This window comes from Oncorhynchus tshawytscha, unplaced genomic scaffold, assembly GCF_018296145.1.
Source record: "Oncorhynchus tshawytscha isolate Ot180627B unplaced genomic scaffold, Otsh_v2.0 Un_contig_388_pilon_pilon, whole genome shotgun sequence".
NCBI classification, from domain to species: Eukaryota; Metazoa; Chordata; class Actinopteri; order Salmoniformes; family Salmonidae; genus Oncorhynchus; species Oncorhynchus tshawytscha.
Window position 1 is genome coordinate 440,001 of NW_024609827.1, and position 27,866 is coordinate 467,866.

The 27,866-nt window shown below is 44.5% G+C and overlaps 1 protein-coding gene across 1 annotated transcript in view; it reads right to left on the minus strand.

The window, feature by feature from the left end:
• Positions 1 to 27,866, minus strand: part of ryr3 (ryanodine receptor 3) — a 268,014-nt gene that overhangs the window by 192,880 nt on the left and 47,268 nt on the right. Inside the window, 7 exon segments of the mRNA XM_042319182.1 lie at positions 1,398 to 1,519; positions 6,679 to 6,846; positions 9,537 to 9,693; positions 16,050 to 16,124; positions 19,690 to 19,783; positions 20,662 to 20,761; positions 27,281 to 27,393. Of these exon segments, the coding sequence (XP_042175116.1) occupies positions 1,398 to 1,519; positions 6,679 to 6,846; positions 9,537 to 9,693; positions 16,050 to 16,124; positions 19,690 to 19,783; positions 20,662 to 20,761; positions 27,281 to 27,393 (829 nt within the window).

Sequence of the window (27,866 nt, forward strand, 5' to 3'; positions counted from 1 at the left end):
AGTTCATTTGAATCATCTTGGTATTCAGTAGAAATCAAGATAAGAACCAGCGATATATGATCCTGCTTTAAAAGGAGATTTCGGGATTTTGGCAATGAGGTCCTTTATCTACCTCCCCCAGAGTCAAATGAACTCGTGAATACCATGTTTGTGTCTCTGTGTCCAGTATAAAGGAAGTTAGAGGTAGTTTTAGCACGCTAGTAGATACCCATAGACATCCAGGCAGTGCACTACCTCTAACTTCCTTCATTCTGGACACAGAGACACAAACATGGTACACCACGAGTTCATCTGACTCTGGGGAGGTATAAAAACAAAATGGCCAAACTCTCACAGTATCCCTTTTTCTTAGCCCAAATTAGCCTTATCCAAAATTAGCACCTCTGTGTTCTGTATTTTCTGGGATAGATGATGGTTAAACTGTCATGGTTACCAACGCAGCAGGACCACGTGTCCGATGAAGGCCTCGAGCAGGAACGCACAATTTACACATTAACTGACACACAGTACCACGTAATACACATTAACCGACACACAGTACAACATAATACACATTAACCAACACACAGTACAACATAGTAAACATTAACCAATGCACAGTACAACATAGTACACAATAACCAACGCACAGTACAACATAGTACACATTAACCGACGCACAGTACAACATAGTACACATTAACCAACGCACAGTACAACATAGTACACATTAACTGACACACAGTACCACAATGCATAGTAACTAGAAAACAGGGCCATTCTCCTCATTCAACCTGTCCATGTTGGACATACAGGTGAGCCCTCTAGACATACAGGTGAGCCCTCTAGACATACAGGTGAGCCCTCTAGACATACAGGTGAGCCCTCTAGACATACAGGTGAGCCCTCTAGACATACAGGTGAGCCCTCTAGACATACAGGTGAGCCCTCTAGACATACAGGTGAGCCCTATAGACATACAGGTGAGCCCTATAGACATACAGGTGAGCCCTCTAGACATACAGGTGAGCCCTCTAGACATACAGGTGAGCCCTATAGACATACAGGTGAGCCCTATAGACATACAGGTGAGCCCTATAGACATACAGGTGAGCCCTATAGACATACAGGTGAGCCCTATAGACATACAGGTGAGCCCTATAGACATACAGGTGAGCCCTATAGACATACAGGTGAGCCCTCTAGACATACAGGTGAGCCCTCTAGACATACAGGTGAGCCCTATAGACATACAGGTGAGCCCTATAGACATACAGGTGAGCCCTATAGACATACAGGTGAGCCCTATAGACATACAGGTGAGCCCTCTAGACATACAGGTGAGCCCTATAGACATACAGGTGAGCCCTCTAGACATACAGGTGAGCCCTATAGACATACAGGTGAGCCATACGTACTTGATGAAGTGGCTGAAGAGGACTGTGGTGTTCCTGATGATGCGTACAGCCCGTGCCTCCTCGTGTTGACAACGCTGAAGGGTCAGACCGTCGTCCATGTGACCCTCAGCATGCAGACAGGCCTGGAGCAGAGACAAACACAACTCATACATTACCATAACATACACAACTCAGACATTATCCTAACATACACAACTCAGACATTACCCTAACATACACAACTCAGACATTATCCTAACATACACAACTCTGACATTACCCTAACATACACACCTCTGACATTACCCTAACATACACAACTCAGACATTACCCTAACATACACAACTCAGACATTATCCTAACATACACAACTCAGACATTACCCTAACATACACAACTCTGGGTTAAAGCAGTATACACAGTACAACAAAACAGAGACATCCTGTACACTGCCAAGCCTCCAGAAATGAATCAAACTTGCCTCTGCCAACCCCTGGATGTGGACAATTACATCTGATAAACAATAAATACAGCATTCAATTACATTCAATTACATATGATAAACAATAAATACAGCATTCAATTACATCTGATAAACAATAACTACAGCATTCGATTACATCTGATAAACAATAAATACAGCATTCCATTACATCTGATAAACAATAACTACAGCATTCAATTACATCTGATAAACAATAAATACAGCATTCCATTACATCTGATAAACAATAACTACAGCATTCAATTACATCTGATAAACAATAAATACAGCATTCCATTACATTCAATTACATCTGATAAACAATAAATACAGCATTCAATTACATCTGATAAACAATAAATACAGCATTCCATTACATTCAATTACATCTGATAAACAATAAATACAGCATTCAATTACATCTGATAAACAATAAATACAGCATTCCATTACATTCAATTACATCTGTTAAACAATAAATACAGCATTCAATTACATTCAATTACATCTGATAAACAATAAATACAGCATTCAATTACATCTGATAAACAATAACTACAGCATTCCATTACATTCAATTACATCTGATAAACAATAAATACAGCATTCAATTACATCTGATAAACAATAAATACAGCATTCCATTACATTCAATTACATCTGATAAACAATAAATACAGCATTCAATTACATCTGATAAACAATAAATACAGCATTACATTACATTCAATTACATCTGATAAACAATAAATACAGCATTCAATTACATTCAATTACATCTGATAAACAATAAATACAGCATTCAATTACATCTGATAAACAATAACTACAGCATTCCATTACATTCAATTACATCTGATAAACAATAAATACAGCATTCAATTACATCTGATAAACAATAAATACAGCATTCAATTACATCTGATAAACAATAAATACAGCATTCAATTACATCTGATAAACAATAACTACAGCATTCAATTACATCTGATAAACAATAAATACAGCATTCAATTACATCTGATAAACAATAAATACAGCATTCAATTACATTCAATTACATCTGATAAACAATAAATACAGCATTCCATTACATCTGATAAACAATAAATACAGCATTCAATTACATCTGATAAACAATAAATACAGCATTCCATTACATCTGATAAACAATAAATACAGCATTCAATTACATCTGATAAACAATAAATACAGCATTCAATTACATCTGATAAACAATAAATACAGCATTCAATTACATCTGATAAACAATAACTACAGCATTCAATTACATCTGATAAACAATAAATACAGCATTCAATTACATCTGATAAACAATAAATACAGCATTCAATTACATTCAATTACATCTGATAAACAATAAATACACCATTCCATTACATCTGATAAACAATAAATACAGCATTCAATTACATCTGATAAACAATAAATACACCATTCCATTACATCTGATAAACAATAAATACAGCATTCAATTACATCTGATAAACAATAAATACAGCATTCCATTACATCTGATAAACAATAAATACAGCATTCAATTACATCTGATAAACAATAAATACAGCATTCAATTACATCTGATAAACAATAAATACAGCATTCAATTACATCTGATAAACAATAACTACAGCATTCAATTACATCTGATAAACAATAAATACAGCATTCAATTACATCTGATAAACAATAAATACAGCATTCAATTACATTCAATTACATCTGATAAACAATAAATACACCATTCCATTACATCTGATAAACAATAAATACAGCATTCAATTACATCTGATAAACAATAAATACACCATTCCATTACATCTGATAAACAATAAATACAGCATTCAATTACATCTGATAAACAATAAATACAGCATTCCATTTAACTACAGGGTAGCAGGTGCACGTTGACAGAGAATCTAAAATGTGTCCCTTGTCATTTATTGTCACTAGTATCAGTATCACCTCTGGCATTAGCCGATGTAAAGTATGATACCACACCCAATCAAGCAAGGTGTAAGAGTAGCTGCCTGGGCTGTGAGTTCTCCCTCCCCCCAGGATAGATCGGGACACATGAGGAACTCATTTAGAAGTGATAATGAGAGAAGGATGGTGACAGTTAGTGACAGTTAGCTTTCTGAGAGAGTGGGGATCAACTCCTGGCTCCTCCATCTCTCTCAGTACTCCTTCCCTCCCCCGTCTTTCTCTCTCCCTTCTTCCTCTTTCCCTCACTATTCCAATCTTTCTCCCTTTCTCCTTGTCACCGTTCTCTCTCTCTCTCCCTCATCCCCTATCTGTAGACTAGACTATACCATCTCTCCCTCCGTACCTATTAGAGGTTGACCGATTCATCGTAGTGGTCGATTAATTAGGGCCTATTTCAACTTTTCATAACAATCGGAAATAGGTATTTTTGGGCGCCAATTTTGCAGATTTTTTTTCTTCGATTTTTTTACACCTTTATTTAATCTTTATTTAACTAGGCAAGTCAGTTAAAGAACACATTCTTATTTTCAATGACGGCCTAGGAACAGTGGGTTATCTGCCTTGTTCAGGGGCAGAACGACAGATTTTTACCTTGTCAGCTCGGGGGATCCAATCTTGCAACCTTACAGTTAACTAGTTCAACACTCTAACCACCTGCCTCTCATTGAACTCCATGAGGACACTGCCTGTTACGCGAATGCAGTAAGCCAAGGTATGTTGCTAGCTAGCATTAAACTTATCTTATAAAAAACAATCAATCAATGACTGTCGTTGCTCCAATGTGTACCTAACCATAAACATCAATGCCTTTCTTAAAATCAATACACAAGTATATATTTTTAAACCTGCATATTTCGCTAAAAGAAATCCAGGTTAGCAGGCAATATTAACCAAGTGAAATTGTGTCACTTCTCTTACGTTCATTGCACGCAGAGTCAGGGTATATGCAACAGTTTGGGCCACCTGGCTCATTGCGAACTAATTTTCCTGAATTTTACATAATTAAAGGTTGTGCAATGTAACAGGAATATTTAGACTCATGGATGCCACCCGTTAGATAAAATACGGAACGGAATAAACGTTTTGTTTTCGGAGGTGATCGTTTAAGGATTTGACCTAAGGCTCGTATTTCTGTGTGTTTATTATAGTTAAGTCTATGATTTGATATTTGATAGAGCAGTCTGACTGAGGGGTGGTAGGCAGCAGCAGGCTCGCAATAGTCAAAGGTATATGGTTTAGAGAGAAATAGTCGACGCGTTATAATTCCTGTAATAACTTGCGGCTGAACTTGAAAGGGGTTCCTTTGTTATTTTAACGTTCATGTCTTCCATAGAGAATGTCTTGATCTACTTCAGATAAGGTCTGTGTTTGGTGCAGGTTGGGGTGCAGGCTTAAACCGCCTCTGAGTTTTGATACCCGTGTAAATCTCACTAGGATACTAGGTAACGTTTGTCAAAATATTTTCATAAATCCACTCTACATTTTTTTTTAAATCTTCGCTTATGTTTAGCCAATATTGATCAGAGTTACCTTGTCCTATGGATATCTACACAGTTATAACATTGGCAAGGTGGTGTAAGCCTACACGAAACACAGACCTTATTTTAAGTGAATATAAAAATATCCCATGGAATAAAAGAATGACGGAACCGCTTTTCAGATTTTGCTAGAAGGTGTCATGGGAATTATTACTCGCACTTTGGTAATCAATTCTTACCATGTCCATTGTTAAAATAGGATTTCCTGCATATAGAAATGACAGTTTTTGTTTTCAACATTCATCACAGGTAAATACAACTCTATTTTAATTCAAACAGTTGAGAGTATTTGACTCCTAAGCAGACTCTTCAGTATCATTGTCACTTCAGAGCTGTGTGTGTTTTACAGATGGCAGAGAAAAGCAGAGCACCAGTGTGGGACTATTACATGGAATTGGCACCAGGGAAAGCAAGGTGTCTGATTTGTGATAAAGATGTAAGCATGAGGTCAGCAACGGCTAAATAAAAAATACCACCAACCTGTGGAATCACCTTAATAAGAACACCCATCCAAAAGTCCATAATATGTATTATATTAAGTTAAAATAAAAGTGTTCATTGTTCATTCAGTATTGTTGCAATTGTCATTATTATAAAAGTGTATATATATATATATATATACATACGTTTCTAAAAATCGGCCGATTAATCGGCATCAGGCTTTTTGTCCTCCAATAATCGGTATCGGTATTGGCGTTAAAAAATCATAATCGGTCAACCTCTAGTACCTATCTTTCTACCTCTCCCTCTCCCTCTGCTGGATGGAATTCAGTGCATCCTGGGAAGGCATCCAGAGAAAACAAACCTCTGTTCTGCTCACACGCCAGGTGGCCTTGACAACACGCCAGGTGGCCTTGACAACACGTCAGCTGGTAAGATGTGACTCACAGTCGGAAGCTATGACACTAACGTCTAATCCTCTGTATAAAGTCCTCTCATTATGGGGACTCTGGTTTCCTCTACAGTCTGTCCCAATATCCAATATCCACACTAGATTATCCCATTACTTACAGTAGTATAAAGTCATGAATACTCACTAATGTGATAATCTGATTATGGTGACAACTTCCTGGTTATCCTCCTGCTGAGAAAGGCCCTGGGTCTACCCAATATCTACACTGACCCACTACTTACAGTGATTTCATTGGCCAGACACACTCCTTCTCCTTGCCAAAGTCATTATAGAGTAGCTACATGACAGGGACACGTTTATAATGATGTAAAAGGACAACGTTTTGACTATTAGAACAGTGAACCAGTGTAATAACTCACCCGTCTCTTGAGGGGTCCTATACGGGAGGCTTTAGCGTCAGGCGTCTGGTAGGACAACCACAGTCCTGTAGCCACGTGCATCACGAAGCAGGCTGAGTCTCCGTACTTGATCTCTGCTACTCCCATGCCTTCAATGTCCCGGTTCTTCGTACCAGACTCAATCTTCTCCTGTGGGAGAGAGACACACACACACATGCAGACGCAGGCATACACACAAACAGACACACGCGAACGTGTATGCGCGCACACATATACACACGTGGCACACACACACGCACGCACACACACGCACACACACACAACACACACAGAACCCATTCAGGCCTCATCAGAGATAGCTTCAGGCTGCTAAGTACAGCAGAGAGTAGCTATAGACCAGCTGGTATAGAGGGAAACAGATTAAAAATCACACAGTAAGAAGTGTTCTGATCTTCTGGATATCAACACAGAATAGTTAAATGGAAGAGGCATGGGGAAGAGAAAAATGGAGGGAGAGCGAGAGACTGAAAGGTGGACAGACAATATTGAGAATATTAGAGAGAGAGAGAGACAGAGAGACAGAGAGAGACAGAAAGGAGTATATGAATAACAGAAGAAAATAGATATGTCTCTAGAATGATCAGAATCATAAACCATTGAGGCATCTTGATAAATGTCCCTTCAGACCTAATTGAAACAGCCATAACAGTTCCTATTAGCCCTGAGGAACATGACAACTATATTATTATGAGTTTATCAGTCTGGCTGGGAGAAGGTCAATATATTACATTGTCTGTGTGTGTGTGTGTGTGAGAGAGAGAGAGAGAGAGAGAGAGAGAGAGAAAGTGTGTATGCAGGTGTATGCCTGTATGTGTGTGTGTTTGTGTGCGTGCATGTGTGTGTGTGTGTGTGTGTGTGAGAGAGAGAGAGAAAGTGTGTATGCAGGTATGCCTGTATGTGTGTGTGTTTGTGTGCGTGCATGCGTGTGTGTGTGTATGGTTATGTGTTACGGCCAGCACGGACCTCATTAATTACAGATATGTCTCAGGGAAGAGTATTTCAATTAGAACTATTGCAGAAGGAGACGGCTATTAGATATTTCATATGTCTCGATGTATTATGTTATTATATAATGTTATCTGACTCATGCTGTGGCAGTAAATCATAATCTAGCAACATGGAGCAGACAGCAATATGTCTCTGGATCCCTCAGACAGACAGTCTCCCTCTGTTTGTTTCTTCATATCGTTCCTGGCCATGTACTATGGTCCTAGAATGCAATGAAGGTTCTGCTATAGAACTAGAATGAATTCTAATTCCATGAGTTCCGTATACACTTTGGCGGTGTGACTTGGTTGTGTTGTATTGACGGTGTGACTTGGTTGTGTTGTATTGACGGTGTGACTTGGTTGTGTTGTATTGACGGTGTGACTTGGTTGTGTTGTATTGACGGTGTGACTTGGTTGTGTTGTATTGCCGGTGTGACTTGGTTGTGTTGTATTGACGGTGTGACTTGGTTGTATTGTATTGACGGTGTGACTTGGTTGTGTTGTATTGACGGTGTGACTTGGTTGTGTTCTATTGACGGTGTGACTTGGTTGTGTTGTATTGGCGGTGTGACTTGGTTGTGTTGTATTGACGGTGTGACTTGGTTGTGTTGTGTTGTATTGACGGTGTAACTTGGTTGTGTTGTATTGGCGGTGTGACTTGGTTGTGTTGTATTGACGGTGTGAATGGGTTCTGTTGTATTGACGGTGTGACTTGGTTGTGCTGTATTGGCGGTGTGACTTGGTTGTGTTGTGTTGTATTGACGGTGTGACTTGGTTGTGTTGTATTGGCGGCGTGACTTGGTTGTGTTGTATTGACAGTGTGACTTGGTTGTGTTGTATTGGCGGTGTGACTTGGTTGTGTTGTATTGACGGTGTGACTTGGTTCTGTTGTATTGATGGTGTGACTTGGTTGTGTTGTATTGGCGGTGTGACTTGGTTGTGTTGTGTTGTATTGACAGTGTGACTTGGTTGTGTTGTATTGGCGGTGTGACTTGGTTGTGTTGTATTGACAGTGTGACTTGGTTGTGTTGTATTGACGGTGTGACTTGGTTGTGTTGTATTGACGGTGTGACTTGGTTGTGTTGTATTGACGGTGTGACTTGGTTGTGTTGTATTGACGGTGTGACTTGAGTTCTTGAGTTCTTTTAACAAGTCAAATTGTACAGAATGTACTCTTTAAAATATAGGTGTATAGTATATTGTATATATAGTATGTATATATTATACTAGTATACTGTATATATGGTATTATATAATATACTGGTATACTGTATATATACTACAGTATACTAGTATATTATATACATACTATATATACAGTATACTAGTATATTATATACAAACTATATACAATATACTAGTATATAATATTCATACTATATATACGCAGTATACTAGTATATGATATACATACTATATATACACAATATACTAGTATATTATATACATACTATATATACAATATACTAGTATATTATATACATACTATATATACAGTATACTAGTGTATTATATGCATACTATATATACACAGTATACTAGTATATTATATTCATACTATATATACGCAGTATACTAGTATATGATATACATACTATATATACAGTATACTAGTATATTATATACATACTATATATACACAATATACTAGTATATTATATTCATACTATATATTCAGTATACTAGTATATTATATACATACTATATATACAGTATACTAGTATAGTATATACATATTATATATACAACATACTAGTATAGTATATTCATACTATATATACAGTATATACATGTATATAGTATCTATAGCATCCATATATTCAGACAAACCTTGGTAGCCCTGAAGCAGAAAGCGGTGGACTTGGTATCGGACTTCTCTCTCTCCTGTAGGACCAGACCCTGCTCTTCGGTCAGCGCCAGGTAGTGACCGGTAGACAGGTGACGCAGACGGAACGCCTGCCCATAGCGAATGTGGCTGCCGCTCCAGCTGACCAATCACAAAGAGGGGAGGAACCCAGAGAGATGTCAATCTAAATGCTACAGTAATCGCTATAACCCATTCCCAATGAAAAATAGGGGAACCTCCATGTCAACTTAGTTTTTAATATTCATTGATGATGTGCAGTTTTTGTGTGTTTATTTGTTGTCTTTTGGTGAGTTTTATTGGGTATGTATTGGTGTTGTATGTATTGGCTGATGCCACCAAATGTCGCCTTTGGGGGATTAATAAAGTGCTATCTTATCTTAACGTGTGAGTGAAAATGTGTCTGTTTGTTAGAGACATTGAGTGTGTTTCATTCAGATGTATTTTTGGGAGAGGAGACATACAGCATACAGCCTCAGGCATTTCAGCATCCTTCTACGATGAAGCACTTCCACTGTTTCAAAATATCTTAGTACACTGGTTTTCAAACCTCCTCTGGGACAACCATATCTTTAAATTGTTGTTATAGACCCTGAACTAGCTTACCTGATTCACCTAGTCAAGGGCTTTATGATTAGTTGACGGTTAGAATCCATGGAACGGCTGTCTCCAATCATTTATACAATGTGACAGAATAACCAACACTAAATGGAGACAGCGGGAATGGCCTATCCAACGCCACCACAACGTCGGCAGCTGCAGCTGGCCCGTCCAACGCCACCACAGCTGGCCCGTCCAACGCCACCACAACTGGCCTGTCCAACGCCACCACAACGTCTGCAGCTGCAGCTGGCCCGTCCAACGTCACCACAACTGGCCCGTCCAACGCCACCACAGCTGGCCCGTCAACGCCACCACAGCTGGCCCGTCAACGTCACCACAGCTGGCCCGTCCAACGCCACCACAACTGGCCCGTCCAACGCCACCACAACTGGCCCGTCCAGCATCACCACAACTTCGGCAGCTGCAACTGGCCCGTCCAACACCACCACAACTTCGGCAGCTGCAACTGGCCCGTCCAACGCCACCACAACGGCAGCTGCAACTGGCCCGTCCAATGTCACCACAACTTCGGCAGCCGCAACTGGCCCGTCCAACGTCACCACAACTTCGGCAGCCGCAACTGGCCCGTCCAACGTCACCACAACTTCGGCAGCCGCAACTGGCCCGTCCAACGTCACCACAACCGGCAGCCGCAACTGGCCCGCCCAACGTCACCACAACTTCGGCAGCCGCAACTGGCCCGTCCAACGTCACCACAACCGGCAGCTGCAACTGGCCCGTCCAACTTCGGCAGCTGCAACTGGCCCGTCCAACGTCACCACAACTTCGGCAGCTGCAACTGGCCCGTCCAACGCCACCACAACCGGCAGCTGCAACTGGCCCGTCCAATGTCACCACAACTTCGGCAGCTGCAACTGGCCCGTCCAACACCACCACAACTTCGGCAGCCGCAACTGGCCCGTCCAACGTCACCACAACTTCGGCAGCCGCAACTGGCCCGTCCAACGTCACCACAACTTCGGCAGCTGCAACTGGCCCGTCCAACTTCGGCAGCTGCAACTGGCCCGCCCAACGTCACCACAACCTCGGCAGCTGCAACTGGCCCGCCCAACGCCACCACAACCGGCAGCTGCAACTGGCCCGTCCAATGTCACCACAACTTCGGCAGCTGCAACTGGCCCGTCCAACACCACCACAACTTCGGCAGCTGCAACTGGCCCGTCCAACACCACCACAACTTCGGCAGCTGCAACTGGCCCGTCCAACACCACCACAACTTCGGCAGCTTCAACTGGCCCGTACGACGCCCCTGCAACGTCGGCAGCTGCAACTGGCCAGTCTGATGATGACGAAACTTCGGCAGCTGCAACTGGCCCTGACCGACCAGCACCACGTTCCTGTGGTCGTCCTCGAGGCCAGTGTCGTCCCGCTGCTAGTGCAGCGTGTCAGGGGAGGGGTACGGCCCAGAAGAGTGGTGCTGGGTTCCTGCGGTGGTCATCCTAGACGCTTCGCTGACTTGGGATTTTCACCATCGGCGCCCTGAATGACTCGCCCCGCATCCCTGGGGTCGTCCTGAGGCTGGTGTCGTTCCGCGTAGTTCCGCGTCCGGAGGGAGGGGCGTACTGTCACGCATCCCCCTGGTACTGCTGCTCATTCGTGCACCAGCTCCGGAGGTCTACGTCACCGGCCTTCTAGGCATCACTGAACTGTTTCATTACCACCAACCCCGGACTGTCTTCTCTCATTACAAACACCTGGTTCCCATTCCCCCTGATTAGTATGTGTATATATGTGCCGTCTGTTCATCATTGTCTTGTCGGTTATTGTTCCCATGTCCGTTGGTCTTGTGAGTTCCTGTGCTTGTTGTTTTGGCTTTTGTGCTGCGTGTCTTGTGTACTAGTTATTACAGATCTCGTCCTGTGTATTGTTGTTTTGGGTCTCGTCCCGTGTGTTGTTATTATGGGTCTCGTCCCGTGTCTTGTTATTACGGGTCTCGTCCCGTGTCTTGTTATTACGGGTCTCGTCCCGTGTGTTGTTATTACGGGTCTCGTCCCGTGTGTTGTTATTATGGGTCTCGTCCCGTGTATTGTTGTTTTGGGTCTCGTCTCGTGTGTTGTTATTACGGGTCTCGTCCCGTGTGTTGTTATTATGGGTCTCGTCCCGTGTATTGTTGTTTTGGGTCTCGTCTCGTGTGTTGTTATTACGGGTCTCGTCCCGTGTGTTGTTATTACGGGTCTCGTCCCGTGTGTTGTTATTACGGGTCTCGTCCCGTGTGTTGTTATTATGGGTCTCGTCCCGTGTATTGTTGTTTTGGGTCTCGTCCCGTGTGTTGTTTGTTATTACGGGTCTCGTCCCGTGTGTTGTTATTACGGGTCTCGTCCCGTGTCTTGTTATTACGGGTCTCGTCCCGTGTGTTGTTATTACGGGTCTCGTCCCGTGTCTTGTTATTACGGGTCTCGTCCCGTGTCTTGTTATTACGGGTCTCGTCCCGTGTATTGTTATTACGGGTCTCTTCCAGTGTATTGTTGTTTTGGGTCTCGTCCCGTGTATTGTTGTTTTGGGTCTCGTCTCGTGTATTTATTAGAGGTTTAACCTCGCTCTTTTGTTTGGGTTACATCCCTGTGTTTTGTATACATGTTTGTTCTGGGTTTCATCCCCGTGCCTTTCATGGCAAGTTGTATTTTTGGTGGAGTATTAAAAAACCCTATTACATGTCTCCAATAATTTATACAATGTGACAGAGAGGACATCCATCACACTTTGGACACTCATTTCAATGGTAAAACTACATTACAAAATGATTAAATAATTGGATCAACCAATAACAATCAATAAGCTGTTAAAAATGCTCATATCATGTCTTACAATCAAATCCAAAACAAATGTTATTTGTCACATGCTTTGTAAACAACAGGTGTAGACTAACAGTGAAATGCTTCTTAAACAACAGGTGTAGACTAACAGTGAAATGCTTCTTAAACAACAGGTGTAGACTAACAGTGAAATGCTTCTTAAACAACAGGTGTAGACTAACAGTGAAATGCTTCTTAAACAACAGGTGTAGACTAACAGTGAAATGCTTGGTAAACAACAGGTGTAGACTAACAGTGAAATGCTTCTTAAACAACAGGTGTAGACTAACAGTGAAATGCTTCTTAAACAACAGGTGTAGACTAACAGTGAAATGCTTGGTAAACAACAGGTGTAGACTAACAGTGAAATGCTTCTTAAACAACAGGTGTAGACTAACAGTGAAATGCTTGGTAAACAACAGGTGTAGACTAACAGTGAAATGCTTCTTAAACAACAGGTGTAGACTAACAGTGAAATGCTTGGTAAACAACAGGTGTAGACTAACAGTGAAATGCTTCTTAAACAACAGGTGTAGACTAACAGTGAAATGCTTCTTAAACAACAGGTGTAGACTAACAGTGAAATGCTTACGTACAGGCCCTTCCCATCAATGCAGAGAAAGAAATAATAGAAAAATAATAACACGTAATAATAATAATCATAATAACAATGATAATAATAATAATAATAATACAAGTAATAATAAATAAACAACGAGTAACGATAATTTGTCTATATACATGGGGTACTAGTACCAAGTCGATGTGCAGGAGTACGAGGATAGATCATTAACAGTAGCAGTAGCTGCCGTGAGGAGTATAAAGAGGTAGTATAAAAAGAGTCAATGCAGATCGTTAAATAATTAAAAAATAGCTATTCTAACTAACTATTTTGCAGTCGTATGGCTTGGTGGAAGAAGCTGTTCAAGATCCTGTTGGTTCCAGACATGATGCATCGGAACCGCTTGCCATGCGGTAGCAGAGAGAGCAATCTATGACTTGGGTTACTGGAGTTTTAGAAAATGTTTAGGGCCTTCCTCTGACACCGCCTGGTATAGAGGTCCTGGATGGCAGGAAGCTTGGCCCCGGTGATGTACTGGGCCGTACGTACTACCCTCTGGATGCCAAGCAGTTGTCGTACCAAGCAGGGATGAAGCCATTCAAGATGCTCTCAATGGTGCAGCTGTAGAACTTTTTGAGGATCTGAGGTCCCATGCCTAATCTTTTCAGCCTCCTGAGGGGGAAGAGGCGTTGTCGTGCCGTCATCATGACTGTGTTGGTTTTTTTTGTACCATGTTCATTCGTCAGAGATGTGGACACGAAGCTCTCGACCAGCTCCACTACAGCTCTGTTAATGTGAATGGCAACGTGCTCGGCCCTCCGTTTCCTGTAGTCCACGGTCAGCCCCTTTGTCTTGCTGACGTTGAGGGAGAGGTTGTTGTCCTGGCACCACACTGACAGGTCCCTGACCTCCTCCCTACAGGCTGTCTCATTGTCACGTGTCGTCAGCAAAATTTAATGACAGCGTTGGAGTCGTCTGTGGCCACGCAGATGTCGGTGAACTGGGAGTAGAGGAGGGGACTAACCACACACCCCTGAGGGGCCCCCGTGTTGAGGATCAGCGTGGCGGGGCGGCACATCAGAAAGTCCAGCATCCAGTTGCAGAGAGAGATGTTCAGTCCCAGGGTCCTTAGCTTAATGATGAGCTTGGAGGGCACTATGGTGTTGAACGCTGAGCTGTAGTCAGTGACAAGTATTCTCACATAGGTGTTCCTCTTGTCCAGGTGGAAGAGGGTCGTGTGGAGTGCAATAAAGATTGCATTATCTGTGGATCTGTTGGCGCTGATATGCAAATTGGAGTTGGTGAGTCAGCGCATGCTCTGAGTACACGTCCTGGTATTCTGTCTGACCCTGCGGCCTTGTGAATGTTAACCTGTTTAAAGGTCTTACTCACATCAGCTACGGAGAGCATGATCACACAGTCATCCGGAACATTTGCTTATGACCCTATACAGTTTGTTGAGTGCAGTTAGTGGTGGTAAATAGACTCTCTTGGGAAATAGTATGGTCTACAGCTTATCATGAGATATTCTAATTCAGGCGAGCAGAAGATCCAGACTGAATTAATATTAGAGATTGCGCACCAGCTGTTGTTAACAAAGCCACACACCTCCCCCTTGAGCTTACACAAGGCTGCCGTTCGCGGCTGCCATTCGATCCTGTCTATGCATAGAAGAACCAGCTAGATGAATATTATCCATGTCCTGGTTTAGCCACGACTCCGAGAAGCACAGAATATTACAGTTCTTCAGGTCCAGTTGATAGGATAGTCTTGAACGGAGCTCGTCCAGTTTATTCTCCAGTGATTGTACGTTTGCCAATAGAATGGAGGGTGGAGGCGATGTAGTTTCGTCAGCATGCCCGCAGGTCGGCCTCTCTTTCATTTCCGAGTCTCAGGGATTAGGGCCTGTATGTCCAGAACTGCCGACTCATTGAAGTAGAAATCTTCGTCCAAATCGCTGTTCTGATATCCAGAAGCTCTTTACGATCATAGGAAACGATGGAGGAAACATTATGAACAAAAAAAGTGAAGATCAGTGCAACAAAACAACAACAAAAAACAACACAAAATTGGTCAGGAGCCAGTAAAACGTAAAACGGCAGCTATACATTACAGCGCCATTCTGATAATACTTGACTCTCAAGAGATTCTATTGGTGAAATAAAGGTAGAAGACAGTATAACTACTTCCATAATGCATCACACGTCATATACAACCAGGTGGTTCATGGAAAGTGCCATTGACTTGAGGGTGTCTGAAAGTGTATTGGGTGTCTATGTTCTCAACCAAAACCTAGCCAAAAAGGGCTCTTCAAAGGGTTCTCCTATGGGGACAGCCAAAGAAACATTTAAGGTTCTAGATAGTGGATTCCGAAGTGTGTCTGAAAGTGAGTGAATGCAGTGAAGGACAGACAGTATCTGTGAAATGTATAAGTGAGAGAGGGTGAGGTGGAAGTGAGGTTAGGGTCAGAGTGGAGGTGGGTTCGATGGGGGAGAGCTCACCCAATCCTGAGGGGCTCCAGCCTCCAGAGGGAGCGGGCCTTGGACGTTCCTTTTCCCATTTCATAGTTCACTATCCTGGGGACACAGAAAGGGAGGAGAGGGATCAGGTCTGTGACTTTTTCAGGGGTGAAAGTAAGGCGGTACGGTCTGGTACAGCGTCCCGGCAAAATAAATAGTGGGGGGTACGCCGTACCAGTACAATTAATACAACATTCTCTAAGAACTATAGGCTACGACACCATTACTTAACATTGGTGCAAGTCAGCCACATGAAACATTAGCAAATTGACTGGAAACCGGGTGGTATACGCTCCATATTGCGTTGTGGTTTGAGGAGAAGACGGACAAGGCGGAGATGAGTAGCCGAGAAAGAGGCGCGCGTGGACAACAGTGGACGCTTCAATTCAGGCTACAAGTGTAAGCCTAATGGCAATCGTAGAATGTCATGCCAATACACCTAGGTGTTTTATAACAGCTGTATTGGTCCATTCATCACAATGCGGGTGCACAGTGCACAGTACACAGTACACCCGTATTGGGGTTTGGATGCTGGAATTATTTTGTGAGTGAATGGATGTCCCCCGTATCTCTACTTGCACATCATTATCTGCACATCAATCACTCCAGTATTAATGCTACATTGTAATTATTGCACCTATTTATTACCTTACCTCCCTACTCTTCTACATTTGCACAAACTGTACATAGATTTTTCTATTTTTCTTTTCTATTTTTACGTTTGTTTATGTGTAACTCTGAGTTGTTGTTTGTGTCGCACATCTTTGCCCCATCTTGGCCAGGTCTCAGTTGTAAATGAGAACTTGTTCTCAACTGGCCTACCTGGTTAAATGAAGGTGAAATATTATTTTTTTAACTGTGCACAGGTAGCCTACAGGAGCATCTTTGTTATGTGATTGTTTTACAATCAGATGAAAACGTCATGACTGGTTGTGTTAATGACACATTCAAAGGCAGCGTGCCCATAATGCTAGGAGCAGTTAAGCTTTCCCTATAATAAATTGAATGAAATTGAAAAATATATATATAGCCTAATTAACTCCTGTCTTTAAAGAAATAAATACAACCATTCAAAATAAGCTACTACACCAGAAAGTCTGATTTGGACACAGAGGACCATTAGCTTCTATAATAAAATAAAGCTGTTTATTGTGTTATATCACTTAGTCTGAAGGACTGGCAATCTGGACCGCGAACGGCAAATACCAAATAGATGATTGTTGAGTTGTGAATGTCACTGAAAAGTAGAGAAGCCCAGCCAGGCATATCGCAATATTTTAAAATACAATCGCGGGAAAACATAGTTTGGAAAGCAAATGACTATTGCTGTAAAGAGATGACAATGAAAGGACTTCAATCTGTATTTAAGTTTCAAAATTCTCAACTTAAAATCAGTTCGACACATACAACAACACAGAGTTACACATGGAGTAAAACAAACATACAGTCAATAATACAGTATAAACAAGTCTATATACGATGTGAGCAAGTGAGGTGAGATAAGGGAGGTAAAGGCAAACAAAGGCCAAGGTGGCAAAGTAAATACAATATAGCAAGTAAAACACTGGAATGGTAGATTTGCAGTGGAAGAATGTGCAAAGTAGAAATAAAAATAATGGGGTGCAAAGGAGCAAAATAAATAAATAAAATAAATACAGTCGGGAAAGAGGTAGTTGTTTGGGCTAAATTATAGGTGGGCTATGTACAGGTGCAGTAATCTGTGAGCTGCTCTGACAGCTGGTGCTTAAAGCTAGTGAGGGGGAGAAGTGTTTCCAGTTTCAGAGATTTTTGTAGTTCGTTCCAGTCATTGGCAGCAGAGAACTGGCAGTTAAGAAGAAATGTTTTCATAAGAATGTTTTGTGTATCTGGTCTTTACTCTTTATGGAGTATGTGAGATCAAATCTCTGGACAATTATGAAAGAAACTCTGTTTGAGAAATCACTGCGTCTTGCAAAATCATATTTTTTAATAGCGACTAACGCTGGTGACCTTTAGTCAGTAGTATTACATTAAACATTTTGTCCAGAGCCACTTACAGGAACAATTAGGGTTAAGTGCCTTGCTCAAGGGCACAATTCGACAGATTTTTCACTTAGTCGACTCTGGGATTCGTTGACTGGCTCAAAGCTCTTAGCTGCTAGGATACCAGTCCCAAACCAATGCATTTGTCTCTATTTAACGCAGTGACTTTACAACACAAATTGTTGCATGGAGTCCTTCTCTTCCAAATCTTCAAAAGTGTATTTTGAAACTGAAACTAATAGTACATTCTGAATTATTACTGGTATGAAAATGCAATTTCAAAATGTGAAAAGGACATCATGCTGCTTACTTAGCTAGTACCACATCCTCCTCTGCCTCAGCACATACTGAGACTAGAACTCAGGACCTCTGCCTCAGCGCATTACGAGACTAGAACTCAGGACCTCTGCCTCAGCGCATTACGAGACTAGAACTCAGGACCTCTGCCTCAGCACATACTGAGACTAGAACTCAGGACCTCTGCCTCAGCACATACTGAGACTAGAACTCAGGACCTCTGCCTCAGCGCATTACGAGACTAGAACTCAGGACCTCTGCCTCAGCACATACTGAGACTTGAACTCAGGACCTCTGCCTCAGCGCATTATGAGACTAGAACTCAGGACCTCTGCCTCAGCGCATTACGAGACTAGAACTCAGGACCTCTGCCTCAGCACATACTGAGACTAGAACTCAGGACCTCTGCCTCAGCGCATTACAGAGACTAGAACTCAGGACCTCTGCCTCAGCACATACTGAGACAGAACTCAGGACCTCTGCCTCAGCGCATTACGAGACTAGAACTCAGGACCTCTGCCTCAGCACATACTGAGACTTGAACTCAGGACCTCTGCCTCAGCGCATTACGAGACTAGAACTCAGGACCTCTGCCTCAGCGCATACCGAGACTTGAAGTCAGGACCTCTGCCTCAGCACATACCGAGACTTGAACTCAGGACCTCTGCCTCAGTGCATTCCGAGACTAGAATTCAGGACCTCTGCCTCAGCGCATACCGAGACTAGAATTCAGGACACCTGCCTCAGCGCATACCGAGACTAGAACTCAGGACATCTGCCTCAGCGCATACTGAGACTAGAACTCAGGACCTCTGCCGCGCAAACAGACTTGACTGCCCTTCGGAAGCATTCCAACACATATTTAATTGCGCAAGGTGTGACACTTCAGGCTAAGGAGTGAGTGTCCCAGATCCCCATCTGATACACAGGCAGATCGTCATCAAGATAGACTTAGCACTATTTGATCCCATTTCTCTCTCAACGATTCAACAGAATGGTGATGGAATGTCATAGCGGTTAATTGAAAGCTCTCTAAAACATTAAGAGACATCTTTAAAAGTAGCTGTAAGTGTCAGTTAAAATGGTCCTTAATAGTAGAGCTCACAGCCTGTAATGACATTTGACTGAAAGTTCTCTTCAAAGTGATTCAAAGTAAGTGATTATATGACAGTGTTAAAAGTGGGTTTACAGGAGAGACCCAAACCTACAGTTAAAATGGCTGACAAGAAGCCTACTGTACCTGTTATGCTCTGACAGTGTTACAGTCACAATATTAAAATGGCTGACAAGAAGCCTACTGTACCTCTGCTCCATTTCGCTGGCCTCTGATCCAGGTATGGTCAGACTCTCATCATGTCCGTGACACAGACGCATCACGTGACCACCACACAGGAATCCTATTGGACAAACACAAGACCCTAAGCTCAATAGGGAGCTTTTGAAGACATGGTGCATTTTGTGCACCGCACGTAGCCTTAGTGACAATCTGATTGATTGAATGACTGCTACATATGGGCCTGTATTTAGTGTTTATTCTAATGTGTGTTTCTTCTATATGACTAATATCCCTGCATTGTGGAGGAAGAGCTTGCAAGCAACCATTTCACTGTCCTGTTTATAGTTTCTATCTCAAGGCCATCAGACTGTTAAACAGCCATCAATAACATTGAGTGGCTGCTGTCAACATACTGACTCAAATCTCTAGCCATGATAATAATAAAAAATTGGATGTAATAAATGTCTCACTAGTCACTTTAAACAATGCCACTTAATATAATGTTTACATACCCTACATTACTCATCTCATATGTACTGTATGTACTGTACTCTATACCATCTACTGCATCTTGCCTATGCCGTTCAGCCATCGCTCATCCATATATTTTTATGTACATATTCTTATTCATTCCTTTACACTTGTGTGTATAAGGTAGTTGCTGTGAAATTGTTAGATTACTTGTTAGATATTACTGCACGGTCGGAAACTAGAAAGCACAAGCATTTCGCTACACTCGCATTAACATCTGCCAACCGTGTGTATGTGACCAATAAAAGGTGATTTGATTTGACCCTTCTGTATCCTGTGCACGTGACAAATAAACTCTGATTTGATTTGATGTTTATTAAGTGTCTTACAAACACAGGTTACCGAGGGGAGCATGACACAAAGAAGAGTCAAATATATAACATTCCTCCACCAACTGAATACGTCCTAGTTCATAATGAAGTATTAACCTGAAGTTGTAATGATATTACTGAGTCGTGGTGTACTTGCCTACAGCCACGTTGCTTCCTGACCGGGTAGGCTGGACGTTCCACAGAGTCTGCATAAAGGAGGCATCCACCTGGAAACTACCGTTAGAGATGGACAGGTGCTGGAAGAGAGGTCACACAGCGTAGGTTTAGGACCAGTGGGGTGTGTGTGTCTGCGTGTGTGTGTATGCGCATGTGTGTGTGTGTGTGCGTGTGTGTGTGTGTATGCGCATGTGTGTGTGTGTGTGCGCATGTGTGTGTATGCATGTGTGTGCGTATGTGTGTGTGTGTGCATGTGTGTGTATGCGCGTGTGTACGTGTATGTGTGTGTGTGTGTGTGTGTGTGTGTGTGTGTGTGTGTGTGTGAGCGAGAGAGAGACAGAGACAGGGATATGAGGGGCTGGTAAAGGAGAGATTTAAAGCTAGTTGGCATTTAACAACTTTGTCTCGACCCTGCCAGCTTTTTGGATATGCCTCTACAGCATATCTGTACCGGTCCATGTATATCTTCTGTATCCACAATGCGTTATAGCCACTAAGACCATAAACCCTCTATAAGGACCTGCCTCAGCTACCGTTCTAGAATGAGATCTCAAGCCAGGCTGGTCTTTGATGGGGAGATTGTGCAGCTCAAGGTGATCCCATGTCCAACTGATCACAATGAGACTGCCAACACCAGTTTAATCCACAAAGTACAGCTCAACACAGGGGCTGGGAATCTGACCACAATGTTCAAAGTTGTTCAGAATTAAACGAGACAAAACAGAGTGTACTGGGTTGGGTTATATCAATGATGTATACTGAACAAAAATATAAATGCAACCCTGCAACAATGTCAACGGTTTTAACTGAGTTACAGTTTATATAAGGAAATCAGACAATTGAAATAAATTCATCTATAGATTTCACATGACTGGGCAGGGGCACAGCCATGGCCTAGGAGGGCATAGGCCCACCCACTTGGGAGCCAGGCTCACCCACTTGGGAGCCAGGCCCACCCACTTGGGAGCCAGGCCCACACACTTGGGAGCCAGGTCCACCCACTTGGGAGCCAGGTCCACCCACTTGGGAGCCAGGCCCACCCACTTGGGAGCCAGGCCCACCCACTTGGGAGCCAGGCCCACCCACTTGGGAGCCAGGCCCACCCACTTGGGAGCCAAGCTCACCCACTTGGGAGCCAGGCCCACCCACTTGGGATCCAGGCCCAGCCACTTGGGAGCCAGGCCTACCCACTTGGGAGCTAAGCCCACCCACTTGGGAGCCAGGCCCACCCACTTGGGAGCCAGGCCCACCCACAAGGGAGCCAGGCCCACCCACTTGGGAGCCAGGCCCACCCACTTGGGAGCCAGGCCCACCCACTTGGGAGCCAGGCCCACCCACTTGGGAGCCAGGCCCACCCACTTGGGAGCCAGGCCCAGCCACAGACAGAAATACTACTCAGTTTCATCAGATGTCCAGGTGGTTGGTCTCAGACGATCCCGCAGGTGAAGAAGATGGATGTGGAGGTCCTGGGCTGGCGTGGTTACATGTGGTCTGAGGTTGTGAAGCCTGTTGGGCGTACTGCCAAATTCTCTAAAATGACGTTTGGAGACGGCTTATGGTGGAGAAATTAAACTGGAGACATCTGTGGCATTGTGTTGAGTGACAAAACTGCACATTTTAGAGTGGCCTTGTATTATCCCTAGCACAAGGTGCACCTGTGTATTGATCATGTTGTTTAATCATCTTCTTGATATGCCACACCTGTCAGGTGGATGGTGTCACGCCCTGGTCAAAGTATTTTGTGTTTATCTTTATGTATTTGGTCAGGCCAGGGTGTGGCATGGGGTTTTTGTAATTGTGGTGTGTTTGTCTTGGGGTTTTGGTGGTGGTATTGGGATTGTAGCTTAGTGGGTTGTCTAGCAAGGTCTATGGCTGTCTGGAGTGGTTCTCAATCAGAGGCAGGTGCTTATCGTTGTCTCTGATTGGGAACCATATTTAGGCAGCCATATTCTTTGAGTTTGTCGTGGGTGATTGTCCTTAGTGTCCTATGTGTACTCGTTGTTAGTTTGCACCAGATAGGCTGTTTCGGTTTCGTTTATTGTTTTTTGTAAGTTCGTGTTTCTTTGTTATATTAAACATGGATCGCAATCGACACGCTGCAGTTTGGTCCGACTCTCCTTCATCACCACTAGAAAACCGTTACAGAATCACCCACCACCAACGGACCAAGCGGCGTGTCAACAGGCAGGAGCAGCCGAAAAAGGAGATGCTCACCAAGGATTTCTGGTCATGGGAGGAGATCTTCGACGGGAGAGGACCCTGGGCTAAACCAGGGGAGTGTAGCCGCCCAAAGGAGCAACAGGAGAAGAGGCAACAGAGGCAGCAGCAGCAGGAGCAGCAGCAGCTACAGTGGGAGAGGTTGCACCACCTGGAGTTATGGACATGGGAGGAGGAATTGGACGGTAAAGGACCCTGGAATGAGCCTGGAGATTATTGTCGCCCCAAAGCCGAGCTGGAGGCAGCAAAAGCAGAGAGGCGGCATTATGAGGAGCTAGCACGGCAGAGCGGATGGAAGCCCGAGAGTCAGCCCCAAAAATTTCTTGGGGGGCTTACAGGGAGTATGGCTATGCCAGGTAGGAGACCTGCGCAAACTCCCTGTGCTTACCGGGGGCTGGAGAGACCGGGCAGGCACCGTGTTATGCTGTGGAGCGCACGGTGTCTCCAGTGCGGGTGCACAGCCCGGTTCGGTATATTCCAGCTCCTCGTATCGGCCGGGCTAGAGTGGGCATCGAGCCAGGTAAGGTTGGGCAGGCTCGGTGCTCAAGAGCTCCAGTGCGCCTGCACGGTCCGGTCTATCCAGTACCACCTCCACACCCCAGCCCTCCGGTAGCAGCTCCCCGCACCAGGCTTCCTGTGCGTGTCCTCGATCCAGTACCACCAGTTCCAGCACCACGCACCAGGCCTTCAGTGTGCCTCGCCTGTTCAGCGCAGCCAGCGCTTTTCTCCTCTCCTGCGCTGCTGGAGTCTCCCGCCTGTTTAACGCAGCCAGAGCCTTCCTCCTCTACAGCGCTGCCGGAGTCTCACGCCTATCTAGCGCTGTTAGAGCTTTCCTCATCTCCAGCGCTGCCGGAGTCTTCCGCCTGTTTAGCGCAGCCAGAGCCTTCCTCCGACACAGCGCTGCAGGAGTCTCCCGCCTGTTCAGCGCAGCCAGAGCTGCCAGTCTGCATGAAGCAGCCAGAGCTGTCAGTCTGCATGGAGCAGTCAGAGCTGTCAGTCTGCATGGAGCAGTCAGAGCTGCCAGTCTGCATGAAGCAGCCAGTCTACATGAAGCAGCCCGAGCTGCCAGTCTGCATGAAGCAGCCAGTCTACATAGAGCAGCCAGAGCTGCCAGTCTGCATGAAGCAGCCAGAGCTGTCAGTCTGCATGGAGCAGTCAGAGCTGTCAGTCTGCATGGAGGAGCCAGAGCTGTCAGTCTACATGAAGCAGCCCGAGCTGCCAGTCTGCATGAAGCAGTCAGTCTACATGGAGCAGCCAGAGCTGTCAGTCCGCATGGAGCAGCCAGAGCTGTCAGTCTACATGAAGCAGCCCGAGCTGCCAGTCTGCATGAAGCAGCCAGTCTACATGGAGCAGCCAGAGCTGTCAGTCTGCATGAAGCAGCCAGAGCTGTCAGTCTGCATGGAGCAGCCAGTCTGCATGGAGCAGCCAGTCTGCACGGAGCTGTCAGTCTGCACGGAGCTGTCAGTCTGCACGGAGCTGTCAGTCTGTAAGGAGCTGCCAGTCTGCAAGGAGCTGCCAGTCTGCAAGGAGCTGCCAGTCAGCACGGAGCCGCCAGAGCGGTCAGTCTGTAAGAAGCCGCCAGAGCTGTCAGCCTATATGGAGCAGCTAGTGCCGCCAGTCTGCCCAGCGCCGCCAGTGCCCCCAGTCTGCCCAGCATCGCCAGTCTGCCCAGCGCCATCAGTCTGCCCAGCATCGCCAGTCTGCCCAGCATCGCCAGTCTGCCCAGCATCGCCAGTCTGCCCAGCATCGCCAGTCTGCCCAGCACCGCCAGTCTGCCCAGCGTCGTCAGTCTGCCCAGCGTCGTCAGTCTGCCCAGCACCGCCAGTCTGCCCAGCGTCGCCAGTCACCCAGCGTCGCCAGTCTGCCCGGCGCCGCCAGTCTGCCCGGCGCCGCCAGTCTGCCCGGCGCCGCCGGTCTGCCCAGCATCGCCAGTCTGCCAGACTCTTCCAGATCTGCCAGTCAGCCAGACTCTTCCAGATCTGCCAGTCAACCAGACTCTTCCAGATCTGCCAGTCAACCAGACTCTTCCAGATCTGCCAGTCAACCAGACTCTTCCAGATCTGCCAGTCAACCAGACTCTTCCAGATCTGCCAGTCAACCAGACTCTTCCAGATCTGCCAGTCAACCAGACTCTTCCAGATCTGCCAGTCAGCCAGGATCTGCCAGTCAGCCAGGATCTGCTGAAACCACCAGCCAGCCAGGAGCTGGTAGATCTATCTACCTGCCTGAGCTTCCTCTCACTCCTGAGCTTCCTCTCACTCCTGAGCTTCCTCTCACTCCTGAGCTTCCTCTCACTCCTGAGCTTTCTCTCACTCCTGAGCTTTCTCTCACTCCTGAGCTTTCTCTCACTCCCGAGCTTTCTCTCACTCCCGAGCTTCCCCTCAGTCCCGAGCTGCCTCGGTCCCGAGCTGTCCTTCAGTCCCGATCTGTTCCTCAGTCCAGTGGGGTTCTGGGTGAGGACTACTAGGCCATGGTCGGCGGCGAGGGTGGACTATCCAGGGACGAAGGGAGAGGGGACTAAGACATTAAAGGAGTGGGGTCCACGCCCCGCGCCGGAGCCGCCACCATGGACAGACGCCCACCCGGACCCTCCCTATTGTTTTGAGGTGCGTTCGGGAGTCCGCACCTTAGGGGTTCTGTCACGCCCTGGTCAAAGTATTTTGTGTTTATCTTTATGTATTTGGTCAGGCCAGGGTGTGGCATGGGGTTTTTGTAATTGTGGTGTGTTTGTCTTGGGGTTTTGGTGGTGGTATTGGGATTGTAGCTTAGTGGGTTGTCTAGCAAGGTCTATGGCTGTCTGGAGTGGTTCTCAATCAGAGGCAGGTGCTTATCGTTGTCTCTGATTGGGAACCATATTTAGGCAGCCATATTCTTTGAGTTTGTCGTGGGTGATTGTCCTTAGTGTCCTATGTGTACTCGTTGTTAGTTTGCACCAGATAGGCTGTTTCGGTTTCGTTTATTGTTTTTTGTAAGTTCGTGTTTCTTTGTTATATTAAACATGGATCGCAATCGACACGCTGCAGTTTGGTCCGACTCTCCTTCATCACCACTAGAAAACCGTTACAGATGGATCATCTTCGCAAAGGAGAACTGTTCACTAAAAGGGATGTAAACACATTTGTGAGAGAAATAACCTTTTTTGTAAGTATTGACAAATTCTATGATCTTTTATTTCAGCTCATGAAACGTGGGACCAACACTTCACATGTTGCGTGTATATTTTTTTTATAGAGGATTTCAGAAAACCAATAATTCTTTGTCACTCAGGAAATAATCCCTCTGTGATAAGTCATAGTTGCGCTACAATCTAATGTTTTCAGTAGGAGGAAGAATCAGGCAATGATTCCCTTTGGTGGAGTTGAAACTCAGGCTGAGTAGAGCTATGTTGCCTCCCCAAAGGCATATAGCAATCCCCAGTACCTACTGCTATCTCTGTTTCATGTTTAGCACCTCTCTCTCTCTCTCTCTCTCTCTCTCTCTCTCTCTCTCTCTCTCTCTCTCTCTCTCTCTCTCTCTCTCTCTCTCTCTCTCTCTCTCTCTCTAAAAAAATGAATTAAGTTCGGAAGCATTATTCTGCACAGCATTGAGTCCATTATGTGTCAGCTCATCAGACAGATAATGATTTCCATAGTGATACTAAAAACAAGGATGGTTCTCTTGTAATTTCATTACAGATCTTCCTGAATTGCCACTTCAAGTACTCCCTGTGATTGCCTTGTCACTGTGGAGGTTGGGCTGGGCTGAGGAGGCCAGTATTTTTAAGACTAAAACAGTTATAACAGGGCTATTTCAAGTGGAGGATGATGTGATGGGGATAACAGTGTTGTGTGATCCTAATCTGGTCCCAGATCTGTTTGGGTTGTCTTGTTATTCCTAATCTGGTCCCAGATCTGACAGTGTTGTGTGATCCTAATCTGGTCCCAGATCTGTTTGGGTTGTCTTGTTATTCGTAACCTGGTCCCAGATCTGACAGGGTTGTCTTGTTATTCGTAACCTGGTCCCAGATCTGACAGGGTTGTCTTGTTATTCGTAACCTGGTCCCAGATCTGACAGGGTTGTCTTGTTATTCGTAACCTGGTCCCAGATCTGACAGGGTTGTCTTGTTATTCCTAACCTGGTCCCAGATCTAACAGGGTTGTCTTGTTATTCCTAACCTGGTCCCAGATCTGACAGGGTTGTCTTGTTATTCCTAACCTGGTCCCAGATCTGTTAGGGTTGTTTTGTTATTCCTAACCTGGTCCCAGATCTGTTTGGGTTGTCTTTCCCTTTCCAAGCCTCCTAGCCTGCTCTGGCAAGACAACCCAAACTGGCTAACAAGATTGAGATTAAGATTGATTGATTTATTGATTGTTTGGTTGATTGACTGACTAATTGATACTCACCAGGTACCTCTCTGTGGACACGCTGACCAGGATTAGGTCGTCTCCGATACGGACCTTCTCTCCCTCTGACCTTTGCTTGGACGCAGGATGGATGGTCCACCAACATGCCTCACCTGGAGAGACAGAGGACAACAGGACTTGGATGAGACTGTCATAGTCTCTTGTGACAAACTGTTACCATAGTAACTGACCAGACTTTTAACATAGTATCTGACCAGACTGTTAACACAGTTACTGACCAGACTGTTACCATAGTAACTGGCGAGACTGTTACCATAGCAGCTGGCCAGACTGTTAACACTTCAGATTTGGTTTCTTGTTCTGAGATTACAATAAAACTATGGTAATATACTGTAAATTAATCATAACTTCCTACACTGTACATGAGCTTACCAAAAACAGAAAGATACAGATCACACATCTGAAATTGACATAAATATGCAAATGTTTGACTGGCATGTCAATTTCTTGCATTTAATTTGTGGTCCATAGTCCAAGTACCAAAGCATGGATTTACACAATCAGTGCAAATTTATCATCATGATTGTTAATCAGTTCATTATGTGCTGTGTGATTGTTAATCAGT